The sequence below is a fragment of the Podarcis erhardii genome (genome assembly GCF_964252035.2).
Source record: "Podarcis erhardii genome assembly, chromosome: 10".
NCBI lineage: Eukaryota > Metazoa > Chordata > Lepidosauria > Squamata > Lacertidae > Podarcis > Podarcis erhardii.
Window position 1 is genome coordinate 40,994,904 of NC_138500.1, and position 15,418 is coordinate 41,010,321.

Consider the following 15,418-nt stretch of genomic DNA (forward strand, 5'->3'; position numbering starts at 1 on the left):
CTAACAACAGCTCCATGAATAGAGAAGGAATCTTGCAGGCCAGCCCAGTTGTCTGTTAGAAATGTTTTGTACTCCCATGTGGAAAATCCTGGTTCAATTACCTGTCAGTCCTTGCTTCAAGGACCAGCTGGTTTGGGAGACTTTCTGATGCAGCTTTCGTGGCTCTTGGGAAGGAAGAGGGTTACAAGTAATTCAGCAATTACTTTACAAAAGTCTTAGGGGAGTTCTACCAAGAGAATTCAACATCTGATTCACTCTTGTCTGACAGAAGGAAAGGCAAAAATATTGACCTTCAGAGTTTACGGTAAGTAGTGTGTCCTGTGATTCATTAACATTATGGCTGGTATTTAAACAAACATTCTAAGACATAACGCTGATTTGCAAGGCATCCTGCTGCATGTCATTATTATGATGAACATTTGACAAGACAAAAAATATTGTCATATGGCACTCTGCCAAAATGAGTAGCTTACCTGATGTAAAGTAATACATTTATGGTAAGAAAAGACTGCTTGTCTTGAAAAGGGAATCAGAAACGTTATACTGCATTAACTCGGAATCCCATCTTAAAAATCCATTTTCTCTATTTTTTTCAGAGTTCCTCAGCAACAAAAAAAAGCAATACAAGTACCATCTTCCAAGGAAGAATACATTAGAAACTATGTGACCACAATATCTAGAAAAGTATATAAAATAACAATTCTATTTAAATTCCCCTTCCACTCTTTAGACCACCATCAAAGCAACGTTATCTGTAAAATATCACTTGGGTACAAAAGTTACCATGTTGAACCAAACTTTGAGCAATGTGCTGAAAGGCAAGAGCCTTGCATGGCTTTCTGTCAACATGACAACCTGCCTACACAATCTGCTCAGCCCTTTTGAAAAGAGATGTGAAGAATCCACATGGTCAGTCATGCGAAAGAGGAGACACAAAGAGTTCAAAGGTTGCTAAACCTTAATGGTCAACAAGACCACCATAAACAGTCAAGGAGTGTTGCAAACTAGCTTGTGGATCCAGAAGGTTAGTGACTAAGAATTATGCACATCCAGTTAAAATTTAAATTCCAAGTTGTGTATTTCATGGTTTTTCAAGTAAATAGTATTTTTATAGTTAAAAATACAGAAGTTCGTGACTAACCATAACAAAGCCACTTGTTTCAGTTACAAACCCTTGCTCAGAGAGACCTGCTACTTCAGCCACCAGTAACTCTTAGACAGCACACTGGAACATTTAAAAGAAGAAAAGCTAGGTAACAAGGAAATGAAGAAGTAATGAAGCACACAACTCCAATCCCTATGTGGAGAGGCTATTTCCAGCAACCATTCTTCTTGGAAAATTCATGCACTCAAATAAAGGTTAATACACTAGCAACTCTATCAATACGAGAGCATAAATCGTATAAATACAAATCCTTTGGTGTATTGCTTCAACCAGCTTATCAAGTGATAAAGTCTACAAGATATTCAAGTCTGCAATTCTAACGCATTTACTAAGACCTAAGCCCCACTGGAGACAGGTCTCTAATAATGCCTCACATCACAGCTATTTAAAATACATGCCGGTATGTGGTAAAGATAGAGCTGTAGCACATGTGCACCTCAATACTGAATACAATTGCCGCAGTTCAGAGCCCTCTCCTCCTTGCTGGGCAACACTTTGCTTTTTAAACTGTGAAGAGCTTAAAGAGCTGTTTGGGGGCTTACCGTGACAATATTAAAGAAGTATCTGAAGAAGTGTGCATGCACACGAAAGCTCATACCAAGAACTAACTTAGTTGGTCTTTAAGGTGCTACTGGATGGAATTTTTTTATTTTGTTTTGACTATGGCAGACCAACACGGCTACCTATCTGTAACCGTGACAATATTGTTAGCAAAGCCAGCTGCACATATTTGTCCGCCTCTGCCATCAGCATTGCTTATTATGACCAGCTGGTCTGGGTACAATAGCAGCTCACACTTTGAGAAGGGTGCAGCTAGCACACTAGGCTCACCTGAACTACAGTTTGACTTAAGACAAACTTCACTTGAATGTGCATTTCACATACAACTCATCAGCAGATATCTGAGCAAAGCACAAACTGAATCCTGGGTAGCACTCGGTTTTCATGTCAGCCACTTGGATAAATAGGATTTTAATCATACCACTGCATTTTCCAGCATGTTTATACAAGTAGACAAGCACAAACCTCACATTATTAGCTCTTAGAACTCAACAATTACAGCTGTAGGGTATGAGTGGAACCGTTATGCTTTTTTGTTCCTTTATCATCCTCCAATACATAAATTGGAACAAGAGAATTGGCACCTCCCTTTTAACAAGGTCTTCTGCAAATATAGCCTAAGGCAGGTGTCCCACTCTATATACCCACCTGGTTTCTATAGCTTATTGTAATACTTCATTTCATGGCAAACTCTTACACTACTTCTTGTACTTTTCTTCCCAATGTCAATTCATCTCTAATTTTATTGGATGTATGCCTCCATGCATCCCATTGGGGTCATGCTCAAAAATTTGGCGATGTCTGAGCTCTGATCAGAGGCAAAGTACAAAACAGTTTTTGCATAAGAATACTTACTTGCTAGGGACGCGGGTGGCGCTGTGGATTAAACCACAGAGCATAGGACTTGTCGATCAGAAGGTCGGTGGTTCGAATCCCCACGACGGGGTGAGCTCCCGTTGCTCAGTCCCTGCTCCTGCCAACCTAGCAGTTTGAAAGCACACCACAAAGTGCAAGTAGATAAATAGGTACAGCTCCAGCAGGAAGGTAAACGGCATTTCCAGTTTGCCAGAAGCGGCTTAGTCATACTGGCCACATGACCCAGAAGCTGTACGCTGGCTCCCTCAGCCAGTAAAGCAAGATGAGTGCCGCAACCTGCATGGCCAGAGTCAGCCACGACTGGACCTAATGGTCAGGGGTCCCTTTACCTTTACTTACTTGCTGGTAAAAGTGCCACACTTCCTAGAAGGAACCCAGCACTCAATTGTCCTTTAAGATGAAAGGTCAAATGTAATAACATGGGACAGGATTTACCAGCAAGCCCCAAAAGGAGAAGGCCTGCACATGGACTTCTGCTTGCACAATGTGGTTTTAACCCCCTCCTCCCACTTCATGCTCTTTGAAATTAGCTTGGGGGGATGTCAGAAGACACCTCCCTTCAGAACACCACATGGGTGGCAGAGATGTGGACTCATTCCTCCTGTCAAGCCGCAATGCTTGCACAGGTGGAATGTTCATGATAGCGCAAAATTTAATTCAACCCAGCGAAATCCTGTAATGAAGACACAGTATCCACACCATTACATACATCTACGGAAATGATACAGTGAGTTGTATTAAACCAAATTCTACTCAGAGTAGACCCACAGGAATTAATGACTCTAATTTGTCCATTAATTTCGATGCGTCTACTCAGGGTAGGACTAAAAGTAAATGCCACCCATTAAGTTTTTTAAAACCATAAGAATTAAGAGATAGATGACTATCTATTGTTCTTTGGTTCTAACACTCTTTCTTCCATTGTATGTATTGGATCAGTTGTCAGATACAGTGGTACCTTGGTTCTCGAACTTAATCCATTCCAGGAGTCCATCCAACTCCCAAAACCATTCAAAAACCAAGGCACGGCTTCCAATTGGCTGCAGGAGCTTCCTGCACTCAAGCGAAAGTCGCGTCAGACATTCGGCTTCTGAGAAACATATGCAAACCGGAACACTTACTTCCGGGTTTATAGCTTTGGGGAGCCAATTTGTTCGGGAGCCAAGCTGTTCAAGTACCAAGATACCACTGTAATGTCTTTTGTGGCATGACAAAGAGAGGAACTGAGCAATAGCATACTAAGCTTAAAAAGGTAAAGGACCCCTGACAGTTAAATCCAGTTGTGAACAACTCTGGGGTTGCAGAGCTCATCTTGCTTTACTGGCCAAGGAAGCTGACGTTTGTCTGCAGACAGTTTTTCCAGGTCATATGGCCAGCATGACTAAGCCACTTCTGGCAAAACCAGAGCAGCACATGGAAATGCCATTTACCTTCCCACTGGAGTGGTACCTATTTATCTACTTGCACTTTGACGTGCTTTCGAACTGCTAGGTTGGCAGGAGCTGGGACCGAGCAACGGGAGCTCACCCCATTGTGGGGATTTGAACTGGCGACCTTCCGATTGGCAAGCCCTAGGCTCAGTGGTTTAGACCACAGCGTCACCCGCGCCCCTGTTACTAAGCTTGTACTAAGCTTACAAAATTTTAATCGGGATAATCATGGCACATAATGTACCATTTTAAAATTTTAGTAAGAATTGTTTCTTAAATCTCTAGAACCAAGCTCAGGTGATAGATTAACACATTTCTTTACACTTTTTAAAAATTATGAGGTTCTATGCAAACTGTATCATTAAACTGATCTAATAAAAATGTGCTTCATAATTACTTGATAGCCTTTAAGAAAGTTATGGTGTGACGTGTAGCCAAACTTTGTGAAAACAGCAATATTTACCTTTTCATGCAAGTCATCTTGAAGTTGCTTTAATTAGCACTACAAAAATGACGTTTAACTGGTCTCTTCTAACTGATGAATTAGTTGACTAAATGTAAATGTATCTACATCTCACCAAAACCCCAGTGTGTCTTCTGATGAAACAGGATAAAATGAAATAATTTATACCCAAGTAAAACAAATACTGTTAAAAGAAATATTTTTCTTTCTTCAAACTCCACTACAGATTAAAATTTGGTCCCAACTGAATACTAACTTAACTGGCCAATTTATAAAGCCAATAAATCACTTGAGCAACTTAAAAATAGCATCTGATACATATTTGCCTGCAGTGAAGTACTTTCACACATTTCAAAAGACAGCAAAATAGAAAAACAATGCCTCATACTTTTTTCTCTCTTTCTTTTCCTAACTTGTTAAAAAGAAAATACAAGCATTTCTTTAAAAGTGAGGTGCATGCATGTCATACCTTTGAAACATTACAGAAGTAGTGAAAAAATGACACACCATCTCTGGGAACTTGTGAAAGCACTCAGAAATGTTGTAAGTGAAGTTGCAGAATGAAAAATCAATGCCCATGATTGCAGAAACTAAGTTTCAAAGACATAAGTTTTGTAAGAAAAGTTTATCATGCAAGGTTAAAGGGTAATATAATGCTTTCCTTAGAGTGTGCAGCTTGTTGAGCATTTGAGTGTATACTGGAATGCAGTACTTCAATGGATTTGCATGGGTGTTTTTAGATTATCACTGCAATTATTTATGATTGCCAGTATCCTAAGACACCAAATCTTACACACCAACAATCACTTTTCCTCTTTATACAAATCACCCATATATCTCAACTTAAATAATGACCTGCCAACTATTTCAAATTTTTAAAAGTTTTCAAAGTATGGTAGTTCAACTGATGCAGTAGGCATCTTTAACAACCATGATGAACACACAATTCTAAGAGAATGTACACTAAATTTTCCCTTGCCATTTTGCTTCCAAGTGGGAACAAACTCACCTCTTGCCAGACCTCACTTTCCCTTTCTCCCATGTATCAAGCCTTTGAAAATACTGCCACATTTCCCCCCCCTCTCTGTATTTAACATGTCCCCTTATCTTTGGTCACTCCTTTAATCTTTGCAGATAACTCAGAATACGTGGAATTTTAGAACTACAGAAGGTGGCATGGGGAGGGGGGCACTTGCTACGCAATGATTACTAAACCCCATATGCATTTCTCAGGAACAGAGAGGTGCTTTTCTCTGTATCATATCTTTGAATTGGCAGTCCTTAGTTTCATGTTTCAGCAACTGGACCGGTCATATGGATACAAGCAAGTATTTATTTTCCCCTATTGCCATGCCTTCATCCATTCTTCCCACATACATTGTGTATGTCAGATCTTTTCAAACTCCTCTTTAAACTCAATAATGAATTGACTTCGTTTTCCTTAAAATGAGATTTGGCCTCAGAATAAATGATTGTTTTGAGACGGTAAGTAACTTCATTCCAGGCGAGTAATGCACATTGTTTTCCATTACTTTTTATCATTAAGAAATTGATCTTGCTGTAAAGAAGGTTTTATGACACCATTTAATCTTTGCCAACCTACTAAAACACAGAATGCAATTACAGACACCTTTTATATAGCAATCTTGGTCACTGTATCAAGAAGAAAAACAGTCTAAGTCAATGTCACATCTGATAGAACAGAAAACCTGAAGGATTTGGCACTGCTCTTATAAGTGATCATCAGCTTCAAAGTTTATATGCACAATTTTGATTCAATTTAACTTGGACGTATGATCCATATCCCACCTGGAAGGCAGTATCCCACAGCTTCTACTCAGTTCACATTTCATCGAGTTACATTCTAAGAAAGCTCCTGATGGTCCACACAACCCTGTGATTGTAGTTAAAATATTTTAGGTCTGGGAGTTTCACTTTTTAAAAAAAGATTTGCAGTGGTGAACTAGAAAAGCATTTGCTAGTTTGCAGTTTTCAACTCTCCTTCCTTCCCAATGTAATTGAAAATGCTGTAATTAACTGACTTACTCTACAGCATAATCAATAATTTCAGTTCACACATGCCAATGAATTTCTAAATCCAAGAGGTGTTTATGTCTTTAGCTTTTAGACAAATTAAACAAACCTGCAGTTTAAATGTCATTTATCCAACGCAAGATTAATGCTAAACCGGTACTGTTGGGATTAACAGAAAGAAAGAAAAAGAGATGGCCTGCAATTAAATTGCCACTAACATTCTGTAAGAGCAATCATGTCAAAATCAACAAAGAGCTTGACCTCTACATCCATGATGTTCAGCAACAGCAATACAATTTTAGGAGAATTAAACTGGCAAAGAGCACTAAATTCCCAATCAGTGTCCTCAAGCAACCTTGATAATGCAGCCCCTAGATAATGCAGGAGGCAGGGCTGCAAAAAATATCCACATTCTTAGGTACCATCATCACATATTTAGGCAAGCCAGCAACCAGGTGCACAGGATTTTTCCAACTCCGACGATGTATGTTTACTTATGGCTATATTGATATCTTCCAACTACTGTAATACTGCATATTAACACCTGTAAGTATCTGCCAGCATTAGCAGAGTTATTAGGTCTTATTTCAAAAGCTTTTATGCTGCTTTTCCATAAAACTGCACAAAGCAGTGTATAATCATTAAACAACTTTATACACCCATTAAAAGACCGCTAACACACTAGAACGCAGTTAATGGTTTTCTTAAAAACTTGGAAATAGAAAAGATCACAATCTGTAAAACTGGGAAATCCTTTAGGGTTAAGTTGCTGAACTGCTAATCTGCAATGGCTAAGAAGGAAACACACAAGTTGCATTCAATTTTTGTGGAAGGAAAAAGAGCAAATTGTGCCTTTATCCTACTAGTAACTCCCAAACTGTGACAAGTGCTGCAGTGCCCTGCAAAGCAGACCAAAATTCAGGATTAAGCAACTTAACTGACTTAAGTACAACCAGTTTATGTCCCAATGCAAATGGTCCTTCAAAGCTAGAATAGATCATTTCCCTTACTATTTGCCTGAAAGTTTGTGGCACATTTTCTGGCAACAGTTATGCTGCTCTAGCTCTTATGTCTGCGTTTATGCATCATCTCTGAACACAAACACATGACTGAATAATATCTTTGTAGCCACAGTAGAACTCTGTTGACAACAATGTAACTGAATGAATATATGAAGTCAGAACTGCCAATGTACCATTTGTAAGATCCACTTAGTTTGGACTTTTCCGACACTGTGGTGCTTGATTACTCCCATATATGAGAATTCAAGGGGCATCCCCTCAGTACAAAGGCACTCTGCTGAAAGGCAGTTCACCCTAACCCAGGGGATCTATTCAGTTTCCAAACAGAGAGGGACTGATGAAAAGCTGTCAAAGTAAATCTATGCTCACTTTTTGGATGGTTTAACGCCAATGGAGCATGCAAACACCCCAAGATGGCTCATAAATTCAGCCAAGCGTGCTGCTCTCCCTAATATATTTTAATTATGCATCTGTTTTAATTGTAATCAGAGTAAGTCACCGGAAAAGGCGCAAATTGGAATTTTCTCTAATTGCTAATACAGCTTCTCAGCAGTGCCTAAGCACTTGTCCATTTTAAGGGGAGGCAGAAACACCCAGAACAACTGTGACATTTTCTAGAACTCGATGCAGTTTTCTTCAGCCACACGGTTCACTTCTCATTAACTGTCTGAACTCAAAAGAGCCAAATTCAAGTCCTGGGGGGCTTCATCTTTGCTAATTAGCATAAAGGAATGTTGAACATACAGGCTGGGGAGCAGAACAGAAGAGCTTTCAGGAAGAAAAGCTGCTCAGCAGATCTTCAGAGGGCAAACGCGCACTCGAACACAAACATGCAAACACAGCTAACATGCAAACACAGCCAAACTGATGATTTTCAAGTAAGCACTGCCCCTGTGAGCAAAGTTAAAGCAGAGGTTCCTATTCCAAGGCTCAGTTTCAGGCAGGGATCAATGCACTTTAGCTCCAGAACAAGCATTTTCAATGACAGGGCAACTTCTATGCAACAACAGCATGTACTGAGTACCTTCCCCTTCAACACTCATTAACTACAAAGAAACTTGGGCACATCTGTGGGCTTTAAAGGGAAGGGGTTCCTAGTTAGAAAGCCCAGTTTCCATTCAGCTTGGACACTTCTCCCTTTAAAAATTCAGAGCATCCCTGTCCCTTTAATACACTTACAAGCGCAAGGGAGTTTAAGTGTCAAATGCTCCGGAAACAAGAGCATCAAGAGAAACAAGTTGAATCCATCCCCCTTCAAAAAGCAATGGCTTTGTGGATGAAAGGGGGAAAGGGTTTGTTTCTAACCCAAACTTAACACCATTTAAAAAAAATTCCTTCCAGTAGCACCTTAAAGACCAACTAAGTCAGTTCTTGGTATGAGCTTTCGTGTGCATGCACACTTCTTCAGATAACATTTTATCTGAAGAAGTGTGCATGCACACGAAAGCTCATACCAAGAACTAACTTAGTTGGTCTTTAAGGTGCTACTGGAAGGAATTTTTTTTGTTTTGACTATGGCAGACCAACACGGCTACCTATCTGTAACTTAACACCATTTAATGATCAAACTGGTTGGCAGGGTGAGGACAGATGGAGAATGTTTTCCTTTTAGAAAATCGCACGTGTGTGTATGGAATTATTACCCAAAGAACAAAGATTTCCCTTCCCCCCGAACTTCCAAAAAGTGACCAGAAAGGGTGATCTTGGCAAAGGCATAATGAGAGAAAGAATTAAGAGATTTAGTATGGAAGGAGTTTGCCTGCACTCCTGGCTTGCTCAGCTGTACCAGGGGACCTATGTTCCCCGACCCCTTCCAGCAACCTAACTTGACAGCCAGCCCTGCAAACTGCGTCTCTCCACTAGGGTGGGCAGATGGTGGATCGGGATCTACCGGCACATCGCTGCTAACCAGGAGTGGAACGGATTGCCAGTTCAGCTCAGGTACCGGGAACAAATCCGTAGCCGGAGAATGTCCTCAAAGGCACCCAAGCGCCTCCATTCTAACTGCGTGCCTTTTGTTGTTGTTGTTGCACCTGCCTCTGATTGGTAGATTCGAGCGCAAAGCGAAGTCGATCCGGGAAGCCCTGAACTCTCTTCCCACCCCTCCGGAGCCGAAATTACCCCAGGGAAAGGCAGGCGCGCGAGAGAGAGAAGGCGCAAAGGAAGAAAAGGTGCGATGAAATCCGTAAAGCGTTAAGGCGGGGAGAGATAATCGGATTAACCCTTCTTCCGCAGGTGAGAGCGCGGATTAGAGGAGGAGGAGGCGGCGGCGGCAGTCCGGGCAAGGAAAGTGAGGACGCCAAGTTGTGCGTGGTGTTTTCACAGCCTCGCACCAAACCCCACGGCCCGGAGAGCGCGCTCCCTTCGGAGCTGGCGGCGAGCGCCCCCGAGCCGGACGCGCCCCCCGAGCAGGAAGCCCCCAGTCCGCCGCCTCTTCTTCCTCCTCCGCCACCACCTACCTGTCATCGTAGCAGAAATCCGCGCCGAGGGTGTTGAGATAGAGGGCGAGCCCCAGGGCGCTGCTCACCAACTCCGCGATCATCTCGCCGCCGCCGCCGCCGCCCTCCGTCTTCTCCCCCTTCGCCGCCGCCGCCGCCTCCCGCCGGCCGCGCAAAGCATCCGCCGCGCGCGCTTTCCCTGGCGCCCGCTGCTCCGCCGCCTCGCTCCACTTTCTGCGCCGCGCGGTCCGCTCAGCGAGCGCCCGGCATCCCCCGCTTTCTCTCGCTCGCCCAGTCAGTCAGTCAGCGCTGCTGCTGCCGCCGCCGCCGCCGCCTCGCCGCTTTTATTGTTCCGCGCCGCTCGCTCGCTCGCTCGCTCCCCCTTTTTACCCCATGACTGGCCGGGGCTGGGCAACCGCCGGAGAGCAAAGCTGGCCGCTCCGCCCCTGCGCGAAAGAGAGAGCGCGAGCGCGCTGCCCGCCCGCCCGCCCGCCCGGCTCCGCTCTTCTTCGCCGGCTCCTCCGCGCGCCTCGCCGCCCTGAGGCCCCTTCGCGGCTCAACTGGAAGCGCCGCTGCCGAGGCTCGGAGAGCGCCCGCGTGGGGCTCGGCGAGGCTCCCATCGCGCTTGCGTGCCGCCCCGCCCTCCTCGCGCTCGGACCGCCTCCGCCCCCGCCCCTCGGCCTCCCCCGGACCGCTCCCCGCCCTTTTCCCCTCCCTTTTCCCCTCCCTCCCTCCCCGCGCGGGCGGGCGGGCGCGCGCGCTCCGTTAGCTGAGGGGCTGCCGCTGCTGCCCCGCCCACTCCCTCCCCCCCTCCTTCCCCCGCCTTAGTTTCACGCTGGAAGCGGGGGGAGGCAAAATAGGTTGCTGCTAGAGGGGAGCCCAGGGTGGAGAGGAGGGGCGAGGCAGGCTGGCTGGCTGGCTGCGTCCGCGACTGGCACAGGCTCCCCTCCTCTCCCCGCCCGTTCCGGAGCAAGCCAGGTGGAAACTCGTCTCGCCACAGCGAGGAAGGATGCTGCCGAGGCATCTGTGGGGGTGGCATCCTGGCAGGGCATCGCATTGTTCTGCACTGGCTGCTTTGTCGCACCTCCGTGGCCGGGCTGTGTTTCTTAAAAGTGTCCTGAAGTGCAAGCTGGTTTGTTGGGGGAGGGGGCTTGGATGCAGAAGGGGGGAAATACCTCCCAAACAATAATGGTGGGTTTTTGTTTTGGTTTTGTTTTTCTTTTAAAAAGCCACACTGATCCATTCTTGTTTATTGAAAAGATTCTAAACTGCATTGTTTTTATTGCTTTCTTTTAAACTTTGCAAACCGTCCATTTCTTCAAGTTGGGTCTTTCTGAGAAAACAAAACAAATTCCTTCCAGTAGCACTTTAAAGACCAACTAAGTCAGTTCTTGGTATGAGCTTTCGTGTGCATGCACACTTCTTCAGATACACTGAAACAGAAGTTTCCAGACCCTTCTATATAGTGAGAAGGTGGGGAGGGGTATTACTCAGAAGGGTGGTGGGAATGGGTGATTGGCAGATAGCTGTGATGAGCCTGTTGACGACTCTTAACGACTGCAGTAGGTCTTACAGGAAAAAGCAAGGGGTGAAAAGGTGAAAAATGGCTTTGTCATGTATAATGAGATAAGAATCCAAGGTCTTTGTTCAGACCAGGTTTCTCCATGGTTTTAAGTTTGGTGATATATTGGACAAACAGGTCAGACCTTACGCCAAAGAATAATCGGACATAAATCGGACATCAGGAATCACAAGACAGAGAAACCAGTAGGAGAACACTTCAATCTCCCAGGACATTCTATACAAGATCTCAAAGTAGCTGTTTTACTACAAAGGAATTTCAGAAATAGACTGGAAAGAGAAGCTGCTGAATTACAACTTATCACCAAACTTAAAACCATGGAGAAACCTGGTCTGAACAAAGACCTTGGATTCTTATCTCATTATACATGACAAAGCCATTTTTCACCTTTTCACCCCTTGCTTTTTCCTGTAAGACCTATTGCAGTCGTTAAGAGTCATCAACAGGCTCATCACAGCTATCTGCCAATCACCCATTCCCACCACCCTTCTGAGTAATACCCCTCCCCACCTTCTCACTATATAGAAGGGTCTGGAAACTTCTGTTTCAGTGTATCTGAAGAAGTGTGCATGCACACGAAAGCTCATACCAAGAACTGACTTAGTTGGTCTTTAAGGTGCTACTGGAAGGAATTTGTTTTGTTTTGACTATGGCAGACCAACACGGCTACCTATCTGTAACTTTCTGAGAAAGGCATCTGAAATCCTTTACAGTAGTTCTCGCCCTCATCATTACCCTTTATCAATTTATGTGCTGTTTAGTGCTAAATAGGATTCTAAGTGGATTGCAGATATATAAAGCAATCAGAGAAGCATTACAATATAAACATCTGTAATTAAAACAAGCAATAAAACAATCACATTCATTGCTGCATGACAATAATGCTGTAATGTCAATAGGATAATTTATGACGCCAATGCAATACGTGTTGTCAATTGCTGGGGGAGGGGACATAAAACAAGAAAAACTTTTGTTAAATAAAGCACTGTAAAACAAAAATGCAGACTAGATGCAAATGCCGCCCCTGGGCAAACAGGAACATCTTAACTAGCCCCTCGAGTCTGTTTTTGTGTGTCTAGAATGAAAACTACATATTTGGCATACATGATTGGGGGTTTCCAGAGGGTGTGAAAACAACATACGGTATTAGTCCTTTCGCCAGTGTCAGGTTATTGTGCTGCTAATATTTTAAAGAGCTTGATCTCCCCCAAAGAAGCCACAATGTGGGAAGTGTCCTTCCGGCAGGTATACAAATATAAAAAATAAAAATAATAAAATAATTACCACCCCCACCTTTTCTCCATGTTTTATGCCAGTCATCTGCAATGAAAGTGTTTCTTCAAGTGGCACAGCAAGCGGTGCAGCAATTCGCAAGAGCACTACATGCCCAGCTGCAGGATAGAAACCCTTTTAACCATCAAACCCTTCTCCCATTATTATTTAACACAATCCTCTCCAGACAAGCCAGGCATTAAGCACATTTGGGCCTTTTCCCTGGCAGTGCTTAAAGTGCTCTTGTGAAGCCTGTCTTTGAATGTCACCATTTCCCCCCCTGCTGATCTCAGTTAGTTCCAATGGCTTCAATGTGTCATCACCAATCCTCGTAATTTCGGAACTGGGGGCGTGATGCATTATGTGTGAAATATTAAAGCACTGAGAGAGCCCTTAGTCAACCTTCAATGGAGTGTGCTGATTTCTAGGAAGCCACTGTGTGCTGAATCTATACAGCCTTCCACTTGGAGGATATTAATTTAGGTCGGCGTCATCTAGCTTTAGGTTTGAAGCTAAAGGAAACTTTTTCAGCCTGAGGGCCACATTTGCTTCTTGGCAACCTCTCAGGGGCCACCTGCCAATGGTAATCAGGGCTATGAGCCTATGTTAATGTACATACCTCACTCTGTCCTCCAACCAAACAAGGAAGAATAATAACCAGAGTTCAAGGATATGTTTTATCCAGGCAAAAACTCAGAGGGTACAAAACAGGGCTGGAGAGGAATGTGGTTTAGAGAAAGGTATCGCCAGGGAAGTGAGATGGGCTAGGAAGAGTTCTGAGGGCCAGGTAGAAACTTCTGAGGGCCATCCCTGGTTTACGCCTTTTCCTCTCTGCTCTGCACAGCTAAAAAGAAAACCAGATCCCCCCCCCTCCACAAATCAACTATGAATATAATTTGTGTTTATTGACTGATTTCAAGCACATGCTCGTCCCTTTTCTGTAGAGTTTTCGAGGTGCTTCACAAGAGATAAAATTACAGCAGCAAAAAAACATAGAAATCAATTGCAATTACACGCAGGCAAAGTTGCAAATGATTGAAATGAAAGCATTATTTGTGCAAATCTTGTATTAGGATGGTTGGGATAACACGTCTGTCTAAAGACATGCAAGACTTTTAGCGACACTAGAAGGTCGCTCCCGCTCTCTTTCATTCTGGTGTTCAATTGACTGAACTTTGGCTTGTGTTTGTGCTTACACAATGGCGTGACACAGTGAGCCACTGCTTTCTTTTGCACAGCTTGCCCTCACTTTGTAATTTGTTCCTTTAAAATTTCTGCACCTATAAGTTCAGTGTGTGTGTATGTATCTGACAACATGTGCTCTGGCTCACGTAGATTTATGCCACAATCTAGGTGTTAGCTTTGAAGGTGCCGCAAGATTCTGTTGTTTTGGATGGAATGGATTGACACAGCTACACTAATGAATCATTTACCATAGTCAGGTGTCCAAACCTTATTTTGAAAACATAGTCATAACTTCTAAGCAACAACAACCAGAGGAAGCATCATCTAGCTTACGTCAGCTATAAATTAGATTTTGCCATTAAGCAACAAGGAACCTGGTACCCGCCCCCCCAAAATGTTTTAGAGGGCGAACCTCCATATTGATCTGCTTTACATGCATACGTTTGTTGTAACATTGGTGCAGCCCTCAAGATGCTGTAGACTCCAGTTCTAACCAATCCCCACAAACATGACCAATGATCAGGATGAGGAGACATGCAGTCCACAGGTCTCCAGCTATGTCAGCTATTTAAATTTATCAAAGAAAATATCCAGCTGCCTTTGCCAACCTGGTACCCCCCAGATGCTTTGGACTACAACTCCCATCCGCTACAACCAGCATGGCCAACAGTCAGAGATAATGGGAGCTGTAGTTCAGCAACATTTGAAGAGCCTTTCACATTTGGGCTGGCTTAACCCAGTGGCTATTCTATGAACATTTTGTGTCATACCACCACCCCACACCAAGTTTCTCCTCTGTGCTAATAATAACATTGACTTTGTCATTAACTTGACATTAAGGCAAGAATTTCACTGCAGTCGATAGTTTCTGAGAAATGGCAATGTATGAAAGTATAAAGCAGGATTCAACACAGCTGAATTTCTGTCGGGTTTTAAATCTGCAGAATATCAGGTGAAATAGGTCTGCTTCACCTGCTGTTCCAGAGTTTCTCTGACCAACAGAGGAAATAATTCCATATGACAGAGAGAACAGTATATATTCAAGAGAGTAAAGGCTTGAGAAAGGGTACCCCTTTTTTCATTTAGCTGGTTAAAATAGATGAATGGCATGCTATGCGCTAAATTGTGAAATACTTTAGCAGATCTTCCAAAGATGGCAAGTTCCTCAGTAGGCTGAGTGTTTGACATGTGCGATAATTACCAAGTATAAGGCGAGGTAATTTAGGAGTTCACATATATCACCAAGTAGTCATTTTCAAAATAACTTTTCATTCTATGAAATGAACATTGTCACAGTCTCTCAGAGGAAGGGAAGAGTGGGAGGGTTGTAACAACACATACTAATAACAGTAATTGTGGAGATGAGATGAGCCGCATAACCTAAAAGCTA

At 43.4% G+C, this 15,418-nt stretch overlaps 1 protein-coding gene across 1 annotated transcript in view; it reads right to left on the minus strand.

Moving 5' to 3' along the window:
- TMTC2 (transmembrane O-mannosyltransferase targeting cadherins 2) overlaps window positions 1-10,562 on the minus strand; it is a 204,573-nt gene extending 194,011 nt beyond the window's left edge. Inside the window, exon 1 of the mRNA XM_081878578.1 lies at window positions 10,011-10,562. Within this exon, the coding sequence (XP_081734704.1) occupies window positions 10,011-10,093 (83 nt within the window). The 5' untranslated portion in view covers window positions 10,094-10,562. The remainder of the gene's footprint in view (window positions 1-10,010) is intronic.
- Between the last annotated feature and the right edge of the window lie 4,856 nt (window positions 10,563-15,418).